Source organism: Pelecanus crispus, chromosome 4 (genome assembly GCF_030463565.1).
Source record: "Pelecanus crispus isolate bPelCri1 chromosome 4, bPelCri1.pri, whole genome shotgun sequence".
Lineage (NCBI taxonomy): Eukaryota > Metazoa > Chordata > Aves > Pelecaniformes > Pelecanidae > Pelecanus > Pelecanus crispus.
In genome coordinates, this window is record NC_134646.1 from 36,172,425 (window position 1) to 36,194,838 (window position 22,414).

At 48.7% G+C, this 22,414-nt stretch overlaps 2 protein-coding genes across 5 annotated transcripts; both read left to right on the plus strand.

Annotated features, from left to right (window-relative positions):
• Positions 1 to 15,058, plus strand: SRP72 (signal recognition particle 72). Of its 2 annotated transcripts, XM_075708689.1 has the most exons (19): positions 1 to 112; positions 1,332 to 1,452; positions 3,270 to 3,393; positions 4,190 to 4,333; positions 5,114 to 5,225; positions 6,390 to 6,421; positions 7,053 to 7,177; positions 7,270 to 7,327; positions 7,520 to 7,651; positions 8,068 to 8,196; positions 8,714 to 8,786; positions 9,352 to 9,416; positions 10,402 to 10,497; positions 10,966 to 11,069; positions 11,681 to 11,758; positions 12,410 to 12,547; positions 12,804 to 12,841; positions 13,160 to 13,319; positions 14,316 to 15,058. In XM_075708689.1, the coding sequence occupies exons 1-19, from the start codon at positions 1 to 3 to the stop codon at positions 14,488 to 14,490; spliced, it is 2,016 nt and encodes a 671-aa protein (XP_075564804.1). In that variant the 3' UTR covers positions 14,491 to 15,058. The 2 variants fall into 2 exon arrangements, with proteins under 2 accessions (XP_075564804.1, XP_075564805.1); XM_075708690.1 differs by lacking the exons at positions 7,053 to 7,177; positions 7,270 to 7,327.
• A 1,089-nt stretch (positions 15,059 to 16,147) lies between these two features.
• Positions 16,148 to 22,286, plus strand: ARL9 (ARF like GTPase 9). 3 transcript variants are annotated; one of them, XM_075709368.1, is made up of 4 exons: positions 16,148 to 16,285; positions 16,881 to 17,049; positions 19,870 to 20,045; positions 21,160 to 22,286. In XM_075709368.1, exons 1-4 carry the CDS (start codon positions 16,148 to 16,150, stop codon positions 21,337 to 21,339), a joined length of 663 nt encoding a protein of 220 aa, XP_075565483.1. In that variant the 3' UTR covers positions 21,340 to 22,286. The 3 variants fall into 3 exon arrangements, with proteins under 3 accessions (XP_075565483.1, XP_075565484.1, XP_075565485.1); XM_075709369.1 differs by lacking the exon at positions 16,148 to 16,285 and having other exon boundaries at positions 16,991 to 17,049; positions 19,951 to 20,045; XM_075709370.1 differs by lacking the exons at positions 16,148 to 16,285; positions 19,870 to 20,045 and having other exon boundaries at positions 17,002 to 17,049.
• Positions 22,287 to 22,414: the final 128 nt, after the last annotated feature.

Sequence of the window (22,414 nt, forward strand, 5' to 3'; positions counted from 1 at the left end):
ATGGCGGCGGCGGCAGCGGGCGGCGCGGGGGCCGCGGCGGCGCTGTGGAGCGAGGTGAACCGCTGCGGCCAGAACGGCGACTTCGCCCGCGCGCTCAAGTCCGTTAACAAGAGTGAGTGAGGGAGTGCGTGGGCGCGTGGGCGCCGTTCCCCGCCGCCATGTCGGCGCCGGGCCCTGCCAGGGGAAGGCTACGTGCGGGCCGTTCCCGGCGTCCCTGTGCCCCCGCCAGCCCCCGCCTCATATAGCTCCCGGCCGGCGTCGCTCCCCGTGGTCTCTGCCCGGGCGGGCTCGGCCTTGTTGCGGGGGCACGGCTGCGGGCGGGGGCACGGCTGCGGCGGGGAACCGGGGGGGGGGTTCCCTCCTGTAGGCTTCGTGCCGGGCTCTCCGGGAGCAGGGCTGCGGGCGAAGGGCGGCCAGCGGCGCTCCGGCACGTTTCGGGGGGTGTTGCCGTGCCAGGGGAAAGGCAAAAGCGGATGGGGGAGGCGAGCGGGGCAGCCGCCTGGGCCCCGCTCCTGCACCGGCACCATCGGTTGCTTCTGTTGTCCTTGCTGTGGGCCAAGTTTTCAGAGTTAGTCGTGGCTTTTTCCTTCAGTTTTGATCGTGGGAGGAAGGAGGGCTTTTCCCCCCTGGAATTGCGGGAGTGGTGGCGTGCATATGGACCACTGACTTGGGAGTGATAACTTGCTCCAGAGCGAGAGTCCACGTTGAGATGAGTTGTTTTGATATTTTGGCATCCAAAATGGCATTGCAGTATAAGGCACATCATGGCTAAAAGTTCTCTCTTTGCTCTTTGTAGGGAGTAGGGGCTCATCTCCTGTCCCGGCAGACCTGAGAGTTGGGATCACGTGAAAAACTCAAATACCAAACCCTATTTCTCCTAGTTCTCCCTCACTGTCTTCCACTGGCAGAAAGTATTAGCATATAAAGCAACTACCCATCCAGAGCCATACTGCTCTTCTATATAAGGTCTTTTTCTTCCTGTATTCACTTTACGTGGCACTCCAGTTTTGGCACTGTGTTCTCTGCCTGGAAGTGAACTGCCAATGGAGGGTTTGTCCAGGTGTGTACAGCTCCTTTGATGCAGCTCTGTTCCAGGCATGTTAGCACAGTGGTGACTTTGAGTAGGGTCAGTATTTGTACTGGATTCTTTTATCCTGACAGGATTTGTTTCATGATCTGAGCCAAAGCAAGCCATGCCAGGACCCTTTTAAATTGACGTGACTGCTGTCTATGATGGGTTTTTGCAACTGTCACAACATATGGCTCTTACAAAGCCTTAGTGTGTCTGATAATGACTTAGATGGTTGTGTTGAAACTGGTTTCTCCTCCAGTACTGCAGATCAGCAAAGACGATGTGACTGCACTTCAGTGCAAAGTAGTGTGTCTTATCCAGAACGGGAACTTCAAGGAAGCCCTCGGCGTAATCAACACCCACACTAAAGTGTTAACCAGGTGAGTTGCATCTTGCTGTACTCTACAAAATATGAAACTGCAAGTCCTTGAGAAGATGCTGCAGCTTCAGTGGAGGGGACTGATAGGCAGCAAAATAAAGAGCAGGAGGTGCTCGGAGCCATTGGGATTGGGCTTCTCGTGAAACACTGATTTACTCTGTGTGTGGGAGGTGGTCTGGATGAGTTTGAGACAGTCTAACATCTTGCTGTTACTGGTGAAGGGATTGTCCCTAGTCTCCTTTTCAGCCACCTTCATGAGCTGATTCTGCTTGTTGACGTTGTTGAGCACCATAGCTCGTACAAGGGAAGAGGACAGATCTCATGGGGAGTGATGAGAGGAGGAGAAGCCCTTGCCAGTGGCAGTGAGCTGTTAGCCTTGCTTGGCTGTCTCATCATACTGGTCCTTGGGGTCCTTTTCTTTGCCATCCTGAAGGTACTGCTTCAGTGTTTGGGGTGGTGTAAGCCCTTTGTGCATGTTCTCAAAATCAGGACCTTGGAGACAGCCTGTGTTTGAGAACAAGTTGAGCTTCCCATTTGTGTTATTAGGCAGACTCTAATTTTCTTCCTAATAAAGATGCTCTTTGTGCAACGACTGGGATGAAAATTGCTACCGAGAACTGCTTGGCAGCAAAATTTTTGTATTTCAGATGCTGCTTTTGTTAAGGAACTTCCCAGAAAAGTGTGGTGTAGAATCCGTGCAATGAAACATACCCTCTTTTATGTTCACATCTGAATAAAACATAATTACCTTATGCACCAATTCTGTCTTCCCTGGGATGGAAGGGGTTTAATTTAAGTGTTTTAGCTTGGGTTTTTTAGTATATGGTGAGGAGGAAGAGTAATTTCTCTAAATTCAACTGTAATTGAATCTCCCTGTAATTTCTTTAGCTTGGCTCTGCTGTGTGTCTGTCTTTATATCCTGCAGAGCAGGGAAGGTGGTGGTTCTTGCTCTGCCTTGAAGTTGTCCTGTCCTGCACTGAGGCTGGCCCACTGCTTTGCTTTCATTCTTAATGCCATTTGTTTGTTTTCTGACTCCCCTGATACTCAGCTGGACCAAGATAATTTTAAATAGACAGAAAAATAGGTGGTGACAAGTGGCACCAGTAACGATCTAAGGGAATCGCTGATTAATTTTCCTTTGGCTTAAGTGATAACTCAGGGGGTAGGTGGAACATAGCATTCAAGGCTCTGCTTCTTCAGTAATGCTTCCCTGCTGGTGTTGGATTGCTTTGAAGCCAATTTTACGTTAACATCAGCAAACCCTTTTGCTGCAGTTCTACTGTGCTGGTATTTCAAAATAGGTTAATGTTACCGTTAGCTTAGTGTCAGACTATAAGAGGGACTGTGTTTTATACTGTTTCTTTTCTCTCCCTCTGTGAGTCGATTGTCTTTGAAAGTTTGCAGTAACGATCTTTTGCTGTAATGATATACCTTCTCCTTAAGGAGGAGTCACATAATGAAGTTTGGTATTGTTTTACTTTTAAGCATTTGATTCACATCATCAGTAGGAGACTGAGGGGAGTGGATATGAAATGCCATGTGTCTGGAAACACCAGAAAAAAAGGAACCTTTTCTTTTCGGTGAAGTTTTGATATTCCTTCTCTGTTGAACACAAAGTAGGTTTAAGATAATTTTCAGTGCTCAACAGATACATAATTCAGTAATCTGGGATCATGTGCTCACCTCTGGTGTTTGGCTTTTTGGGAATGTAGCAGTCTGTGACTAATTAGGGCTGCTTAAACAAGTGTGTTCAGGTGGGTGAATGCTGTTGAATGAAGACTGCAGCACCTGCTCTCAGCATTTGTCTTGTCCTTGCAGTGACGTTATTGCCTTTGAGAAGGCCTACTGTGAGTACAGGTTGAATCGTATTGAAAATGCTCTCAAGACCATTCAGAGTGCCAGTCAGCAGACAGACAAACTGAAGGAGCTTTATGGACAAGTGGTAATTACAAGCTTTTCTTCCTGGTGGGAGTTTCGTAGGCTCAATGCCTTGTCCCTCCTCTAACGTGGGGCAAGTATGTGGACAGAATTTCCTTCTCTGTCTTGAAGGTAAGGAGAGGTACAGCTCCCAGCTGCTCCAGCTTCTGTGGAGCTTCAGTCACCTGTTGCTGGAGTCAGAGTCATCATCTTACTGCCCCTGAACAAAAGCAATACATTTGTGACTCCGTCTCCCTTCCTGGGTCTGGCCTCATAATAGCCATCTGGCTGAGGGGTTGGAGAATGGAAGAGAGCTGAGGAGATTTATTTGTGGTTGAGCCATCTGCTTGCATTAGATACCTGTCCAGGAATGGTTTGCGGGACTTGACATCTCAGGCGTTAGATGTGAAGCAGAAAAGAAATTGCATTTCTTCTCTGTTTTCTCCCTGGTTGATCAGAACTGTTTTGTGAAGAATTGGCTGTCTTTCTCAGCTGCATGAAAGACCATTAATTTAATCTCTCACAGAGAGGTGATCTAATCTGGAAAAAGGCTGTTTGAGGACAAAACTGTGTAAACTGCTGCTTCTAAAGAAGCTGTTTTAGGAGTGAGAACTGTGCCGTTTGTGTGCAGGTATCTTGTGTCATTGCAAATGTCATCTATAGAGTTTGCCCTTAAAGGTAGACGCAAATGTGAGTAATGTTCAGCTTAAAACATATGATGCTCTGCTGCTGCCAGTCCATGGGGAGGGAGGAAGGAGGCTGTAGTTACTAGCATACACAGGGAAATACTGTTCTGAAGGCTAATCCCTTCCCCTCTTCAGTTGTACAGGTTGGAGCGTTATGACGATTGTCTGGCTGCATACAGGGATCTCATCCGCAACTCCCAGGATGAGTATGAGGAAGAGAGAAAAACCAACCTCTCTGCTGTTGTGGCAGCACAAAGCACATGGGAGAAGGTGATGCCAGTAAGTAAGCTTGTGCATGAATGTGTGGAAGAGCGAGAGCCAAGGAATAAAGGATATGGAATCGTAGATATTTAACAGGACAGAAATGTGTTCCTGTCTCTTAATGACTTCTGAGTCTATTGAAGATCACCTACTGGTTTCCCCTAGGAATAAATGCTGTTATTGTTCTGAGGGATGAACAGTTATACTTCATATTTGATCTCTAGGAGACTCATATTAGTAGATGTCACAGCAGAGCAGGAAGTACATCTCTCTGAGCCTGCATTAGGCAGAACACCTGTGGTGACTGGCACTTTCCTCTGTCTCATTACCCTCTTGCCCAGGGTAAAACTAACTGCCTGGATCACCCAGCCATGCTTGGGAATATTTTTGTTAATGAGCAGTGCAGATTGTAATGTTCTCATTTTTTCAGAAGTCTTTGTCCTTGGAGGTGTGCATAGCATGCTCAGCTTTCTGTTCAATGCTGTGGATCCACTTTCTAGTTCCCTAGAGTAGCGGTTCTTACCTGCCCTCTTTCAGCAGCTGAAGTAGTCCCCAAATTCAGGCTGGAGTTTCATTGCTGCCTTGTCAATTGCCTCTGACTTTGTTGTGCAGTGTGAGGGAAGATCCTATGCACTGTGACTTATTTGCCAGGTGTGTGCTCTTTTAAAATTTCCTCTAAATTTGTTTTGCAAGGAATACTTTGAATGTAAATGAAAACTATACTTTGTATCCGTTGCCTCTTAAATCTGTATAGATCCGTTGGTGTTTATGCAGTGTTACATTTGCTTTTCATGCTAGGAGGATTTGGGCCTTCGAGAAGCTACCTATGAGCTGTGTTATAACAGTGCGTGTGCATTGATTGGGCAAGGAAAGTTGAACGAAGCAATGAAAAAACTACAGAAAGCAGAAGGTAAAACATGGTGAGGTGAGAGGGAAGCTTTGAGTGATAGAAGTAGTTACTTGCTCTCTATAGACACGCTTAATGAGAGAGAAAGAAGTTTTGAAAACTTAAAAACTGACCAACAGCAGGATTTGTTGTAAGTTTCTAGATGGTTCCTGACAGAACTGATGTTTTTGTAGAAGCATTCCTCTGCAGCTCTTTTCCAGAGCTATGCGTCATGTACTGTCTCCTGGCTCTCTTACAGCCCCCTGATTGGTGCTCAATGCCTTTGAGCAATTTTTTGAAGTAGGAAGTAGACATGAGTGTAATCTCATAAGCATGAGATATTTCATCTATTCTGAGTCCTGGTTTTGTTAGTATATGTATATACATAAACATACACTACAGAAAATAAAAATACTTTGTGGTCTGAATTAGGTATGAAATTAGTATAAGCCAATAAATGAGCTTTTTTTGCAAAGGGGATTTTTTTCTATGGGGTGGAAGGTGGATTTTGTGTGTATTTAAAACAACAACAACAAAAGGCCGGGGGGAGAATTAGGAAAAATTAGTTTCTTTCTGATCTAATTGCTCTTGCAGATAAATAGGTCAGTTCTGTCCTGATTTTGATGATAGAATAGCAGCTCTCCCGTACAACTGATTTATGTGTAATTTGAACCTGTGTGCTGTGATAGTAGTCCTTTGGAGAGCAAAACAAATGATGTCCTGGTGAGGTATATGAGAAAGTTAAGAAGTGACTGGTATCTGTACTGAAAATTGATGGAATTGCTGCTCCATAAAAGGTGGTGTAATCTGAATATAGCAGGCTTGCAGCATGTAAAATAACTCCTAAGATGGTAAGCAGTTGCAGCCAAGTGATCCCTATGGAAAAGATCAGGAGCTAGTTTTAAGGAAATTTGTTCAGGAGGGAAAATGAGTGTGTGACTCTGCTCTCAGAAGGCAGCTTTGGGAGGGACAATATCTCCTGTGCATTTGATATTTCTTCTGCATCATCTGGTCTTCTCTCTCATGCTCAGTCCCATCCGTCATCAGACTTGTAGTCTGATGTGCCCTTGTAATGCTGCAGAGGTTTCAGGGGTAAATGAAGAAAGTGTAAGTGCCCCCATGCTTCTAGGCTGTTTTTTTCCCCTAAAGCCTTCTAAACTGTGTTCTTCAATTTGTTTTTCCTTCTAGAGCTGTGCCGCCAGTCGCTATCAGAAGACTCTGTAAGTCCTTGATGTTGTTCTGGAAAGTGTTCGCTTTGCACCAGCATGAACGAGGGTGCGGTCAGAAAGCGTACTGCATTTAGCCAAAGGATAGCCCAAACCACTGTGCTGTATTACCCACCAAGACTTGCTGCTGCTGCTGGTACCTGCTTGTGAGGCTGGGGCAGCAATCATGGTTGTTGCAGAAGTGTAGCTAACACGGCAGGCTGCTTGCTGCTGTGCTCCTGCTCCCTGCACTGTTGCCTATGCTGGTGCAGGCAGGATGGGTACAGCTTGTCTGAAACCTCCCTGTGACCCACTCATGCTATGGACAAACATGCCGAGTGGGTGGTGGGAAACATAGGAAATTTGTAATCACTGGCATTGGTTCAAGCTGAGGGGCAGAGTCAGTGCACAAGTTAAGGGTGTCTTCGGATTCTTGCAAGAGCAGGTGAAACTTTCTTTTCTCCTGGTTTAACCCAGATATGCTTGTATTTGTGCTGTTGCTACAACCTTCACCTGTAGTGGCTGGGGTACTTTGCTGCTAATACTGCCCAAGAGAGCTCATAGACATTTTCCAGCAGAATGCCTAAGCCAGGGTAAAAGAGGTGAGATGGCAGCTTTTTTCTTTTTGCCTTGATTTTTCCTTCAGGATGTGACAGAGGAAGACATTGAGGCCGAACTGGCCATTATTCATGGTCAGATGGCATATATCATGCAACTGCAGGGTCGTACAGAGGATGCTCTACAGCTCTACAATCAAATAATCAAGTTGAAGTAAGGGCTTTCCTGAAACAAATGCTCAGTCTTACATCTGTAGAGAAACCACTGTTTAATAACAGTGTGCTTTCTGCTTTTCTTACCTGCAGGCCAACAGATGTAGGACTGCTTGCTGTCATTGCAAATAACATCATCACAATTAACAAGGTATAGCATTACCTTGCCGCTTTCAATGCGGCCCTTCCTGGTGGTTACACAACCTGCTTCTCTGCTTCTGTGGAGAGAAGGGGGATAATCGGGAAGGACTTCTTCCTAAACAGTAGTTAAATTGCAGACCCAGAGACCTTTTCTTCTTCAAGGAACATATAGAAATCTTCTCATGATGTGTGATTTCTCCAGGACCAAAACGTCTTTGACTCAAAGAAAAAGGTGAAGCTGACCAATGCAGAAGGTGTTGAGCATAAGCTCTCCAAGAAACAGCTCCAGGCGATTGAATTCAACAAAGCTTTGCTGGCAATGTACACTAACCAGGTAGGGGAAACTGATCTGCAGTAAGTAGCTAGCTGTTTAGTACTCTCCACAGGAGTTTGACTAGGCAAAAATGGATATGCAGCTGTTCTGTGTCAGCAGATAAGACCACTGTTTAGGCACATAAGTGGGGGGGGGGGGGGGGGGGAATCATCCCTGAAAGAACACCCAGCCGCTTGTGTAGTGATTTGAGTGTTGCTGTAGGGAGGATGGTGTGGAGATGACTAGGAGACAGAAGGGGTGTATGGGGTTCTTAGATGCATCTGAAGTGCTACTAAGAGGACTTGTTCTTGGTTCTGTATACCAATTTCAGGGAAGCCATCACTAGCATCTATTCTTAGATACACCTGGTATGTTAAGCCCTGCATTAGGTGCTTGCAGGCATTGAGAAAAGTGTATTCTCTCTTCACACTCCTCAGGCAGATCAGTGCCGCAAGCTGTCAGCAAGCCTGCAGTCACAGAGCCCTGAGCATCTGCTCCCTGTGCTTATCCAGGCAGCCCAACTGTGTCGCGAGAAGCAGCATGCAAAGGCCGTAGGGCTTCTGCAGGTAGGTTAAGAGAAAGTATTCCTTTGGCCAAGCTCCATTTAAACTTGTGCTTTGTGTTCTCATGTGCTGTCCCCTTAGCTTGTTTTGTCTGGTTTAAATTTCCAGGGGTATCTGACTGTGCTTATTTTGGTTTGGTTTAATGCTGCTGGAAAACATTTACACACAACTGAATGATGCCGCTTTTAAAGGGAAATAGTTCCTTGCACCTCTGATTTTTATGCTTAGGAAGCTGTAGTAGACTGCTAGGGTAAGCAGTGGTCTCTGCTGCTCTGCTTGTAAGCAGTTTGCAACAGTCTCCTTTTGGGAGTGAGTGAGTGGCTGGGGACGGAAATCTGAGAGGACGGTGGGCCACTGGCAGAGTCTGGGGCCCTCCTCTACTGTGTGCTGAAGCTTGCCTGTACTGGAAAGCTTCCTTTGGCTCTTGCCAGCTTGCTGTGACTGAGCATGAGAGATGATTCACCAGAGCAGCAGCCTACTGCCCACACACATTTGAATTGTTCTTTCCTCTGGCTCTCAGGACTTTGCAGACCAGCACCCTGCCAATGCCGCTGAGATCAAGCTGACGATGGCCCAGCTAAAAATTGCTCAAGGTATCCAGTGTCCCCCTTTGTTGGGAAGTGTCTGCGCATGATAATGGTACAAAGGGCGAGAAAAACAGACTTTAGGGGAATCTTTGCTGCAGTCACTGTTGTGACAGGGATGCAGAGCAGAGATGCTTTCAGTCAGCTATTCTCTATCTATGGCAGGATAGAGCTCATAGCTTAATGTCTGGATGTCCAGGCTCCACTGATACCTGGCAGAGATGCCCACGCTCTTTGTGAATAATGGGGCTGAATCTGTTCTGGGGCAGGAGGGTCTTGGGAGCAGCGTGGGGCTCCCTGATGCTACCATTCCTGTATACAGTTGGGCAGCGCAGAGTTGCTCCTGGAAGAGGAGGAGCCTGCTTGCAAAAGCTTGCTCCTGAACCCTTGCAGGATGTGGCAAGGGCAGAAAGGTCTGTTGTGTGGAGGCCTGTCCTTTATTCCTGGAAGTGGGGGAGGTATTCTGAGAAGGGCATTGTTATGTCCCCACTGTTTACCTTTGGCTGGAAGTTGACAGGCAGGGTGAAGTGTTACCGTGCCACTCGGAGCATGTTCCTCCCTGTCTCTCTTCTAGGCAGTGTCACCAAAGCCTGCATGATCCTGAGGAGCATAGAAGAACTGCAGCACAAGCCTGGTATGGTAAGCAAAACTCAGTCTGAACTGTGTGAGGTTTTTCCCTTGTAGCACAGCTTTGTACTGCCTGTTGCCTCTTCCCTGTGGTTTTCACTTGACCTGAGTGTCTGCAGGGAATTTGAGCCCATCTTCCTTGTCTTGGACAAAGGTGGGATTAAAACTTGAATCAGGTGGCCTGAACTTAGCCATAGAAGTACTCTGCCTGTCAGTAGAGATGCTCTCTGCCTATGTTCCAACTCTCTCATAATCCCTCAGACCTGCATGTTGCCTGGATTTACTTGCATAACGTGACTGGAGCAGCTGCTTTCCTGGTATGTACTGTTGGGAAGTTTTTTAAGCAGCTTTAGGACAATAGGCATTAGGGAGAAAGTGCCATATATTCCATCCCTGCTGGTCTGCATGCATGTCCACATCTGGTATTCAGAAAAGCTTGATGACCTTGAAAATGCTAAAATGTATAGCGTAAGCATCTTGAGCAGCGGCTGACAGTTGTAGGTCTGTTCCAACTGCAAGTGCAAATGATCAAAGTAATTTATGGGGGCAGTCAGCAATATTAGCTCCTTGCCCTGGGTCACCTCTAGTTGTGACTGGGGTGTAGACAACAGGTGGTGTCTGTATCATCTCTTCAGTGCTGCTTTTTTTTTTTTTTCCTGTGGCTCTTGGGATAGAGAATGGGGGAAGAAAAAGGGTTTCTAGTGAAACTGTGTCCAGTGGCAAGCAAAGAAAGTGCCAAGACAAGAAGGTTCTTTCAATGAATGCAGTCTTAAGCTTGTACCGTAGGAGAAAGATTGGTGGGGACATGTCCTTGGGAGGCACCCAGGTAGGAAGGTCTCACCTGGGTATCCTGCCTGTTACCACAGCTGGTTTTTAGGGACAGAGCAGAAAGCTCACATTGAGTCTGCTTTTAGGAAATCCCATCATTTAAATGCTGACCCTGGCTATAGACAGCTTTTGTGAGGGTCTGCTATAAGCTGCTCTTGAATGTCTGCAGGTGTCTGCGTTGGTGACAATGTACAGTCATGAAGAGGACATTGACAGTGCAATCGAGGTCTTCACACAGGCAATCCAGTGGTATCAGCAATTCCAGGCAAGTCAGACCAGAGGAGCTAATGCGCAAGGCTTTGTCCCAGTCTTTTCTAGCTAGTCCAACTCAGCTTTTCCCATTGATGCACAGCCCCAGCAGCTCATCCTGTTGGGGTTTTGGAGACCCGTGAGCTTCTGTTTTGTGGGTGTTCATTTTGTCACTGTTTCATTATTTTAGGTGTGTTGCAAATGGGGAGCAGCAGCTCGTGTCAGATTAGGGCAGCTGGGGACAATGGGTGCCCAAAGGTAGCAGTCAGGCCTTCTCCCTGATTAGAAAACATTGTGGAGTAGCAAGCTGCCTTGTCACATGCAGTTCTGCCTCACATCCTAGAGTGCAAAGGTGGTCTACTGTCTGCATGATAGGGTGCTAACTCAGTTCTCCTTGGCCAGGTCTCAGGGCCATTGAAGCCAGCTAGAGCTGGGCTCCATGCTGTGATAATGAGGAACTAATTATGGCTGCTGTGTCTTTCAGCCAAAGTCTCCCGTCCATTTGTCGCTGATAAGGGAAGCTGCCAACTTCAAACTAAAGCATGGCAGGAAGAAGGAAGCGATCAGTGACTTGGAAGAGCTCTGGAAGTGAGTTGGGTGGTTGCTGAACAGGAGGTCTCCACCCAGAGACCTCTACAAGCTGTCTGGTGCCAGGCAGTGTCTGACAACATTGGTTGACTGGTAGCCCTCTTCTAGAGTTGCTTTTGCACAGGGGCTCCAATGCAAAGCCGTATTTTGGAAGGAGAGGGGATCATTTAATTTGATCTGTAGCTGATGTTCACTTGAAAACCTGGTTGACTTGTCCCAGAGGCCTCTTGTGTGCAGTGAAGGTTGCTTTGGGGACTGGGATGCATCATTTTTTCTGGTGCTGCATAAACCATGGATGTCCAGGTTTTAGTTTTTATTATGCACTTAATGGGGTTTTTTGGGGGGACCATTAACTTGCCTTTGCTACTGGGACCTGAGGGATTTTCATCTTTCCTTGCCTGCTTCATGATACTGTGGAGATGTCTGCACCTCCCTTTGTCCACACCAGTGATGTTGGGTGATGTGCTGTGGAGGAGACCACAGACTGACATGCCTGTCCCCACAGATAGCAGCTATGCTGCAGCAGCAAGCACTGCGTGGTGACACCAGTCTTTGGGATGAGTGTGTACCTTGGTAACTTGGTCCTTGTTTTTGTTTTTTCCCCTACAAAGGCAAAACCCAAAAGATGTGCATACTCTGGCACAGCTCATTTCTGCCTACTCCCTGGTGGACCCTGAAAAAGCTAAAGTGTATCCTTTTGGTGGTGGTATCAGAGCAAAGAAAGAGGCATTTGGGCATTGCTCCCTTGGATTTCAGCTGTGTGGGGAATTCAGACCTAGTCTCACCTGAAGAGAGGGAAGGAAGATCTCCAGAGCAGCTACATATCCAGGTCAAGTTGTCTGAACCTACATTTCCCTAATTGGTTTGATTACTGCGGGATCCCAGGACCCTTTTGTCTTTGGCCTCTTTCTCTCTGAGAACTGATAACTTAAGACTAGGTGGAACCAAAAATAGGAGCTCCTCTGTCTTTTCTGTTGGAATCTTAAACCTGTGGTAGTAATGCAGGACTGTGCCCGATAAAATATGGCTAAGCTCTCACTGACCCAAAATATCAGGTTCACATACTGCTTTTGCTACCCTGAGCGGCTTTCAGAGGAAGTTGCTGCTTCTGTCCCCGTATCAAAGGAGGGAAAAATGAGGCAGATGGTGGTTAAGCAGCTCATCCCAGCTTGTGTAGGAAGCTGGTGAGAGAGCCAGAACTAGCCCCATAGGCCTGTCTGGTGTCTGCATTGCTAACGGGCCCAATTTGTTCAAGCTGAAGTTGCCTGTTGCTGTCTGGACAAACCTGGATGTTCATCTTTTTGCTTGCCGGTTTGCATCCCTGAACTCTTCCCTTGCAGTCTTAGCAAACACTTGCCTTCCTCGGACACCATGTCACTGAAGGTAGATGTTGATGCGCTGGAGAACTCCCATGGAGCAACCTATGTTCGGAAGAAAGCTGGGAAGCTCACTGGAGACAGCCAGCAGAAGGAGCAAGGGTAAAGCGGGCTGCTGTAGCTCTGGTGCAGTCATTCTTTGGGGTGGCATGAGAATTACACCTGGTGTGAGGGCATTGCTGGAGAAGGCAGGCTGGTGGAAAGGCAGCCTGTTTAACTGCAAGGAAATTCAGGTAGCAGCAGACCAAGTTTTGAGAGAGATAGGGATAGTTTAACTTCTTCCAGAGCTAGTTTTTAGTTGACTTGTCTGCTGTGTCTGTGCTGTGTCACAGCAAGTGTTTCCCTTCTTGCTTTTCAGACAAGGGGAAGTGAAGAAGAAGAAGAAAAAAAAGAAGGGTAAGTTGCATTTCCTAGCTGTTGACATGGCACAGCTCCAGAGAGCTTGCCAGATTGTTTTCTTTGAATAGCCAGCCTTCCGCTCCCCAGGAGGTGGAGCTCTTTGTTGGGACTGCATCCCTGTGAACCCAGATCTTCACGATAGCTTGTTTGGATGGGCATTTTTCCACAGAAGTGAGAGCAACACCCTGATAGGATGATGTGGGTTGCTGGGCTCTTTTGCGCTTCCTGGCTGCTGACATCCCATGTACATCCCTTGGTGATGCCTCTCTAGCATGTTGACCCCAGTCTCATTTCCTGGCACTGGATGTTCCGTAGGAAAGCTGCCTAAGAACTACGACCCCAAGGTGACTCCCGACCCTGAGCGGTGGCTTCCAATGCGAGAGCGTTCCTACTATCGTGGACGGAAGAAGGGCAAGAAGAAGGATCAGGTTGGCAAGGGGACTCAGGGTTCAACCACAGCTGGCTCCTCTGAACTGTAAGTACCCATTTTGCAGGGCTTGGTGTGGGGAATCACTCCTGAGCGGCTGGGAGGGCTGGGTTTGTGCTGCTTTTCTGTGGCTCTGTCACCACACCAACCGTGGGTAGCGCAAGTGAAACTGTACTTTGCCACTTGAACCTTCTACCAGCTGTTCTTCCCAAAGATCCCTATAGGTCACTGAAAACCCAAATGATGCGATAGGCATGATTGAAGGTGCCAAGGTGCAAATAAAATTCCCATAGTCTTTTAATGTGCTTTTCTTACCTCTGAAGATGAGGTGAATTTTGCATGCTTTCTCTTGAGCTATTTGCTTTCAAGTCTTTTGGTGCCTGGAGAGCCATTAGCCATGATTGGGGAGAACACACTACTTCCTTCTAAGTTGACACTGATTATTGGAGCTGGAATCAGGGTTTACCATTGTGTATGAGGCCTGACAGCAAGATGGTGACTTACTAGCACCTGAGAGAAGGAAGTACTTCTAAAATAATAGCGATGCAGGGAATTGCCAGTGCTGTCTGATAGTTTCTCTTTACACAGCTGTCTCAAAACAGAAGCGTGAAAAGCCTTGTGTGGTACTGTTGGCTTGAGCAGTGTTTGCAAGGAGAGCTGACACAAAGGTGCCTTTGTGTCTAAGGAGAGAGAAAGGATGTTGGGTTTGCACTGCCTAAGTGTGGGGGCCTGAAAGGCTTCTCGTGTTGCATGAGCTGTCATGTCTGTTCAAAAGTTAGCCTTGCTTTCATTGTTGAGGACTTAACACTATCTAGTCAATACCAGCCTGCCCTTTGAGACATGTTCCCATCATCCATCAGCCCTTCTATGTATGTTGAAACTTATTTAAGATCTCCTTGTGTGAGCACCCTCCCATACATAATGCTACCTAATGCTGTCTTAAGGGGCAACTGTTACTTTTCGCTGTCGGCTTCCTGCAGTAGTGCCACGTCTTGCAGGTGGTTGTGAACCCAGTGATATCTCTTCCTCTCGTCTTCCCTGCAGGGATGCCAGTAGGACTGCCAGCAGCCCACCTACCTCCCCTCGACCCGGCAGTGCCGCAGCTGTATCGGCCACAAGTAACGTCATCCCTCCCAGGCACCAAAAACCTGCTGGTGCCCCAGCCACCAAGAAGAAACAGCAACAGAAGAAGAAGAAAGGGGCTAAAGGAGGGTGGTAAAAAGCAGGATGTGTAACCTCCCTGCCTCAGTAGGTGATGCTGGTTGCAGAATAAAGGTCAGAAGCAAGTGCTGGCGAAAGACTCTTGGCATCTGGATCTCTGTCCTGCCTGTTGGTGGTCTGGGGGGAGATGGGCTGGTATAGGCACCGTGATGCGTCTGCCCACCAAGTTGCCTTCCTCACACTTGCCCCCACTGTGACTTAGGGTGTTGCCATCAAACTCAAATGCAGCCCCTAAGAAGAAATCTGTCCACATTGCCAAACATTGCAAAGATGTGGAATAATCAAGAACTTCTTGAAATGTAGATTTGTGCTCCTTCTGCATATGTTAGTTAAGGCCTTTAACAGATTTATCTGACATTTCTCTGACTATGCATGATGCAAGCACTGTCTTTCTGTGTCTCATCCCAGTTGGTCATTGGCCACTGAACAGCACAGGCACAAAGGGTCTTGGAAAATGACATATGAGCTAGGTTATAGGGGAGAAGATAATCTGAAGGGGGAGAACAAAGCTGTTAGGAGAAAGCATGACGAAGTGTGTGACAGCTGACTCTGTGTCCCCTTTTCTGCAAGCCAGCTGCCTTATTCTAGCGGGCTTGGCAAAACAAGAGTGAGCTAAAACAAAGTGGCTGGTTGCAGTGGTGGGCTGCATCGAAGAGGCATTGCGCTTCTCAAGTGGAAGCTGGCGGTGAGATGGAAGATGTGTCTGCTCTCCTACCATCCCACAGGTAGCCCCCAAGCATCTCTTGAAACTTCTGGTTTGGTATGAATGTAGCAAAAATGTTTTTTCATACATGGACTTTCAGTGGGTAGAAATAGCACCTCAGGGAGTTGTCAGATGGCCCAAAAGGCGAAGGGTTCTGCCGCTGGTAGAATTTAAAGCAAAGGCCTGAAGAGGCGGGGAGCATGGGGAACGTAACTGTGGCTTAACCCCCTGCCCCAAGTCCCCATGGAGTAAAAACCTAAGTAGAATCCAATCTTTATTACCTTAACTATACACCAGGAACATCTGGAAGGGGGCTGAATGGGTGTTGTGCTTTGAGTGAGAAGAAAGAAGAACAGCATAGAGAAAACAACTTTATGAATGGCTGGCAGTCACTGGTTGCCGAATGAGTGCCGAAGAGCAAGGATTGCTCTAAGTGACTTGCCTGGGTGATGGCCTCCTCTCAGCCAGGAGAGAGCATGCTATCCTGCAGCGATGCAGTTTCTGGAGGGTGATTTGCAGGGAGGAGAATGCAATTCTGTGTTCTCCAGGTGTCTTCTATGGTCAAACCTGGCTGAAACGCTGGCCAGAGGGAAACGCTGACTTGCGGCGCTGCTGGAGCCCTGACCAGGCTGCCTGCGCAGTGCCCTGACGGCTTCCCGCGGAGGTGGGTGCTCGGGCAGAAGCAAGTTGGGAGCAAATCCCGCTGTGGGGGGGGAGAGGGCAGCAGCCGCGGGGGAAGGTTGCCTTCCTCGAACAGCAAAAAGCCGCCCGCGACAGGGCGCGCTCCTCCTTTTAGTGAAGCTGTGAGCTCTCGGCCTGGCACGGAGCAGGCGGCCGATGGCGGGGGGGAGCCGTGCAGCGAGGGCTGCAGGGGGAGCTCTGCGCGGCCGGGCGCGCCGCTGTCCCCGCCGTTCGCCGGGCGCGGAGCGGGCCCGTCCGCTCCGGGGCCGCCATGGGCACCCGCCCGCGGCCCGCCGCGCTCTGGGGGGCGGCGCTGGCCCTGGCGGGCGGTGCGGCCGTGGCCGCCTGGGCCTGGGCCCGCCTGCGGAGCCGGGCCGCGCTGCCCGCCGCCGCTGCCGCCGCCGATCAGGTACCGGGGCCGGGTGGGGGCGGCGGGCGAGGCCGCTGGGTCGGGGAGCGCCGACGGGGCCTCTCGGCGGGGCTGCGCCGCCCCCGCCCGCCTCGGAGCCACCGGGGCCCTCGGCCCCGCCGTCCCCTCCGCTCCCCGGCGGCGCGGCGGGGCCCTGGGCCGGGCGGCGGGGCCCGAGGCCGCGGCGGGGCGGGTCGGGGCGGGCAGGCCGGGGCCGCGCTCTCCGCTTTCCTCCCGGCTGCGCCTTGTCGGGCCGGGGCCGGCGGGCGTCCCCGGCTTTTCCCATCGCTTGTGCCGTGTGCTTGTGCCGCAGGGGCCCGGCGGGCGCCTTCTCCCCCTTCCTTCTCCCCCTTCCTTCTCCCCCTTCCTTCTCCCCCTTCCTTCTCCCCCTTCCTTCTCCCCCTTCCTTCTCCCCCTTCCTTCTCCCCCTTCCTTCTCCCCCTTCCTTCTCCCCCTTCCTTCTCCCCCTTCTCCGTGAAGCGGCTTTCGCGGTTCCCTCCGGAGCCCTTGTCCAGCCTCCTGCAGTCCCCCAGCCCCGCCGAGCTTTGCACAAGCCCCGGCTGCCTGGCTAAGCGTGCTGCCCCTCGTTTCGCAGGGTAAAGGACACAGCAAGCAGATACTGGTGCTGGGCCTGGATGGGGCTGGGAAAACCAGCGTTCTCCACTCCCTGGCAACTAACCACGTCAAGCGCAGCGTGGGTCCCACCGAGGGCTTCAATGCCGTCTGCATCAACACCGAAGAGTCCCAGATGGAGTTCCTGGAGAGTGAGTGAACCGGTTTTAGTACAGAACATAAAATAAGTTCCTATCCTATGTCCTAGGGGTCAGGCCCATACTTTAAAACCGCCATGTTCCATCGTGCCCGCTCTGCTAATGTCAAGCGGTGATTATTTTCTCCTTGGGGATTCTGCTTTCCCACTCTGCTTTTTGAACGAGATGATACGCTGGTGTTAGAAGGAGTCTATGTTCGTTCAGCCCTGTCTTCCAGGGAGTTCTGCTCCCGGAGAGAGAAGGGTAACGAGACTGATTGCGTGAAACCAGCCCAAAGCGGAGGTGTCCCCAGTAAGCCCTGTGCTGTGGTCTGTGGCCGTTGTGTGTTGTACAGCTCCTCCGTGGTGCTCATGCCTGATAAAGGGCAAGAGCAGAAAAGGAATAAATAATAAGGTGAGAGAAGAGAGGAGGAAGAGAAAAGCTTTGTACGCTTTTTGTTCAAAAGTCTCATAAGTGGTGTTTTCTAGTCTTTAACAGCTTTCGAATGTCTGTAGGTTTTCACCAAACTTTCTGTGTTGTCTTTAGGATTGATTTTTGGGTGTTGTCCATGCCTGCAGAGAGCATCTCCTGTGATGCTTTTGGGGTGTCACAGCTGTTCTAGGTGCAGCTAGCTGCTGGGGAAGGTAGAAGCCCTGGAGTCAGGTCAGTCCCTGGTACAGAGAGGCTGACGTTCTAGACTCATTGGTGCCTGCCTTCAGCGGAGGCAGAGGCTGCCCTTTGCTTCCTGCTGTTTCTGCACTGTGCTGTACCAGCGCTTGACTGGCTCGGTTGGCAGCTAGCCCATAGACGCCTCTGTACCTTTGTCAGAGGCTTAACGGATTTGTGCTGTTCCCAGGTAAGTCTTTGGGATGTGAGGATGAGGCCGCTAAGGCAGAGTTTCATTTCTAGTCCTACTACCACAGGAGTCTCTGCAGTGTCTTAGGGAAATCATCTCTCTGGAGATGCTTGTAGTCTGTGCCCCTCTCCTAGCAGGTAGGAGATAGGAGACACCTGTGTCTCCTACTGGGAGGTGCTTTGCGTAGCTGAGCCCAGAGAAACCCACAGTATCTCTGCTCCTGCTCGGGGATGGCCTGGGCCCAGCGCTGCGCACCCCAGGGCAGAACCTGTTGTTTCTGAGTCGTCCTTCCCTCTCTGGTCCAGGTTGGTAGTGACTGAGATGTGATGGCTGCGATCTGACCCATGGGAAATGAAATGTCTCAGGCCAGTTTCAGCCAGGTAAATCTGTGCATGGCTCTCTAATCTGGGTACTTATCCAGTCTGTACTATTGCCTAGTCCAGGGGTTAGCAGCCTATGCTGTGATCACGTGGCACAAGATGATCAGCAGACAGCAGGGTTTTTATTTTGCTGGCTTAGACAGATAGAAAACTGTTCTATCTTTTTCTTTGTACCATCATATAGATAAGTGGGTGGTGTCTTGCCTCTGCAAGGGATAGGAGCTCCTGGCCTCTGCTGAGTTCCTTCTGGTTTGGGGAAAAAAAAAAATGTTGTCTGTGAGGTTGCTGACCCCTGGGTTATGCTATGCATGAATGCACTTAACAGAGGGAATGGTGGTGAGTCCCCAAAACATCACAGTACAGAATCAGAGGCGTCTGTGCCAAGCGTGACGTGTCAGTCAGAGCCCTTTGGCCCCTTTCCACAGTGGCAGACTTGCAGTTCTGCCTGCAGATGTGCTGGGGCTCTTGAAGAAGTCAGGCACGCCCTAGTGGGAAATGCTGCCTCCCTTTCTACATCCTTGAAACTACTGAATTGTTTTGACTTAAGTGAAAGCAAAATTGCTTTGAAACAGAGCAAAGTCACTGACGGCAGTAAAAGATGGCTGACTGGCAAGTCAGTTTTGAAAAGAGCTCCTGTATAGGGCAGGAGACAATTACAGGGAATGCTAAATGTATTGCTTTGAAAATCTACTACAGTTGGGGGGACTCACCCATGCCTTTTGAGCACCTCAGTATTGGGCGATTGGTTCCGTAGTGTACTTAGGAGAAGACCTGGAGAACTGAAAACGCATCTGAAATACTTAATACACTGTTGCTACTCCTGCTCCTATCAAACTCAGCAAACTACCAAACTCTTTTTGTCCCCAGATGGGAACAACAGTCTCGGGCAACTTGCCGCATATGGTTTCACCACAGAATTGTTATAAGACCTGGTTTTGAAAGTGGACAGCTTTCCTCTGTATCCAGCAGAGAAGGGGTCAGGGGTATCCTGTGCAAAGATTTCTCCCATCACCTAAGGATTGCCTAAGGAGTCTGCTGGGACTTGATTTTTCTCTCTTCCTAAGCACCTCTGGTTATTGGTAGTGTGAAAGCTGTGGGAGTTTTGAACTAGTCCCTAGTGTCATACAAATCTGATGAGAGCCCTCCCTGCCTTAGAGCTAAATTTCTTCTTTGGAAATTGTAGGTCTGCTTTGTCTTAAGATGAGATGGGCATGTGGAGATAGGTTATATGGGGATGTTTTCACATGGTGTTTATGGACACTGGACCTCTTTCAGCTCTCCCTACTAGCTTGAGAGCAAGAACTAGCAAGGCAGAAAGCAACCATAGAGAAACTGAACCCAGAATCCTCTCAAAATAAGAGTGGATAGCATAGAAAGATACTTTCCCCCCCCCGCCCCCCCAGAGCATACACATATGCCTGCATGGGACTTGACTGGGGAAAAAATCTCTTTCCAGTTCATATAGAGTAGCCCAAATACTTTGAGTTTTTGTTAACTCAGATACCTTGGGTTTTCAGCCCAGGGCCTGCTGTCTGCACCTCTGGGAGTCGTGCTGCTTAGATTACTTGGTGAATCTTGTGCTGCTGTCTTCTCTTCCAGTTGGGGGCAGTGAATCTCTGCGTTCATACTGGAAGAGGTACCTGCCCAAAGTGCTGTTGCTGATCTATGTCGTGGACTCGGCTGATCATGCCCGACTGCCTGTGGCGAAACAGCTGCTTCATCAACTGATCCAGAACAACTCCACCCTGCCGGTGGTGGTTCTGGCCAACAAGCAGGTAAGAGTTCCCTGCTGCTAGCTGAGCCTGGGCTGGCAGCAGCTCTGAAAACAGCAACAAAGCCTTTCAAAGGAGCCTTCATGCCTTCAAGGAGGCCATGTGGCTGGGAGCTGGGGGTCTTTCTGGGACACCTGTTGACAGCGAAAGAAAATAATCCAAGGTTGAGTTTTTGATCTACAAGATGTGGGTCCTGTGCTTGGAGACAGTGCAGAGCTGCCGGTGGAAATAATGGTGAAAACTGCTGTAGAGTTGCAAGGTTTGAGAGCTGCAAGGGAGACTACAGTTAGACCTGGAGTTAGGTTTCTGTTCTGAATGTATGTCTAGAAGTACCACTTTACCTAGCAGCAGCTGCAAAGTGAAGCACCGTTGCTTGCCTTCAGATTAGTTGGTTGCTCCTAAGGCTGCTGCTGAAGCATGACAGAAGGGCAGCTTTCCTCACAAGGCAGTGCTTTCTCCTAAGATCTTTGTGAAAGCGTCAATCACTCATGCTGTACCTGGAACAGAATTGTGCCTGTGGTATGGTCAGATGACAGAACAGCCCAGGGATTTTAAGCCTAGATTTTCTTTTATGAGGGCTGTGTGCTCGGTTTGCACTACATTGTTACCTCCTAAACTTCTAGTAATTTAGGCATGTTACTAGTAGTCGTTTGTGTTACTCTTGAATGCAAGCGCAGGCTTTGGCTTTATTGAACACAAATGCTACTACTGATTCTCTAGGGCCTGGAGTCAAAAACGCTGGTGGCTGAGAAGGTATGCAGGGAATGACTGTTGTATGTTTGGCCTGTTCTTGTAACTCTGTGTTGGGCACCTGGGACCTTGGGTCAGCAAAACTTTTGTCTGCTTTGTACAGGTAGTCTTACATTGCTATCACTGGAATTACTAGAAACAGAACTGTACCCTTATTTCTTTGGGAAGAGATTAGGTTAAGGATAAACACTTTTTTTCCCCAAAGCATTTTAGGGTATGGGAACTTGATTTCATAGAAGGTACATAAGAATGGTGCCCCCGGAGCCTTTGAGATGCTTCCCCTCCCTGGAGAAAGGCAGCGGCTTAAAGCAGGAATGGTGCCGCCACCTCATGCATTTAACAGGCTTGTTTTGTTTTTGCATATCAGGACCTCGAAGGTGCGTACTGCATCACTGATATCCACGATGCTCTGGCACTGTCTGATATTGGGGACGAAAGGAAGATGTTCTTGATTGGTACCCACGTGGCAGAGGATGGCTCTGAGATCTCCTCCAGCATGAAGGATGCCAAGGAGCTGATAGCGCAGCTGGTTTTGGAAACACAGTGACAACTCTTTTCCTACAACATGATATTTGCAGCTGAGGGAGACGAGGTGTTAGTGTATGGTCAGCTGTGTGGGGACTGAAATGTACAGATATCTTTTCCTTGTGGGTGTGGAATTCCTATGAAAATGATGTCTAGTTGGTAAGATCTAATTTATAGTGGTTTGAAAATACATTTGAAAAGTAGTGTCTTTTTTAGTGTATTTGTAGGGGACACATAACTTGGATGGGCTGAGGTGGCTTCTTGCCAGGTGGGAATCGAGCATTGACTTCAGCAGAACAAAGTTGTATGCAGTGAATTTAACCTGGCTTGATGTCTCAAGCTTAAATTGAAATATGTTTACTTCACAGGTTTTGCAGAACCCTATTAACAGTTTTGTTGTATTAAAAATGAGACCTTGCTTCTTGAGAGTGTCAGAAATATAAAGTGCTGAGACTAGTATTTTTGACAGTGACAATTTTTGTTGTCGCTGTATTAGAGCCAGCTTTTAAGGGAGTGGCAAATTAGTAATCTCTGGAAATTGGGTTGGTTACTGCTTCTTTAGTGGATAAGAACAAGAAGATGAAACCGGTAAGGCATTAAGTGTTTCTTTGCCTACAGGGGAAAAACAGAACAGCGTAATTTAAGATAGTGACTGAAACCATTTAAGTTAAATTGGCCCGAAAGTGGGAGACTCCTCCATCGGGCTGAGCAGCTTATTTTGGTTTGGTCCAGGTTGTCCTCAGGCGAGCACTCTTACCTGTGAAAAACCTGTTGTTTTTTGAAAGTGATTCCTGTTAGCACAGCAGATGAGGAGGATGAGTTGCTGACGAGTGTCACTCTCCCCACGTCCTTGTAATTATGCTCCAAGAATGTGATTCAGAATCCAGGCAGTTCTGTAAAGGACCCGTTTTGCAACCGCATTTATTGTATGAGGCTTTTATAGTTTTGTGCTTTGGAACAGATGCATAAAGCAGAAAATTTTACCCTAACCAGTGGTCCGGGCTTCATTTACCCAAACAAGGAGCGCTGCAGGAGACCCTCTAGGCCTTTCTTGGACAGCCACCTTTAAAATGGGTCTTTTCACCCATTTGCAAAGG

Excerpts from the sequence above, each read along its gene's own strand:
- ARL9 (XM_075709368.1), top strand. The coding sequence starts at position 16,148 with ATGGGCACCCGCCCGCGGCCCGCCGCGCTCTGGGGGGCGGCGCTGGCC. Across the intron at positions 17,050-19,869 it reads CCAGATGGAGTTCCTGGAGA|TTGGGGGCAGTGAATCTCTG; the intron begins GTGAGTGAACCG and ends CTTCTCTTCCAG. Across the intron at positions 20,046-21,159 it reads TGGTTCTGGCCAACAAGCAG|GACCTCGAAGGTGCGTACTG; the intron begins GTAAGAGTTCCC and ends TTTGCATATCAG.
- SRP72 (XM_075708689.1), top strand. The coding sequence starts at position 1 with ATGGCGGCGGCGGCAGCGGGCGGCGCGGGGGCCGCGGCGGCGCTGTGG. Across the intron at positions 7,178-7,269 it reads AATCAAATAATCAAGTTGAA|GCCAACAGATGTAGGACTGC; the intron begins GTAAGGGCTTTC and ends TCTTACCTGCAG. Across the intron at positions 12,548-12,803 it reads AGCCAGCAGAAGGAGCAAGG|ACAAGGGGAAGTGAAGAAGA; the intron begins GTAAAGCGGGCT and ends CTTGCTTTTCAG.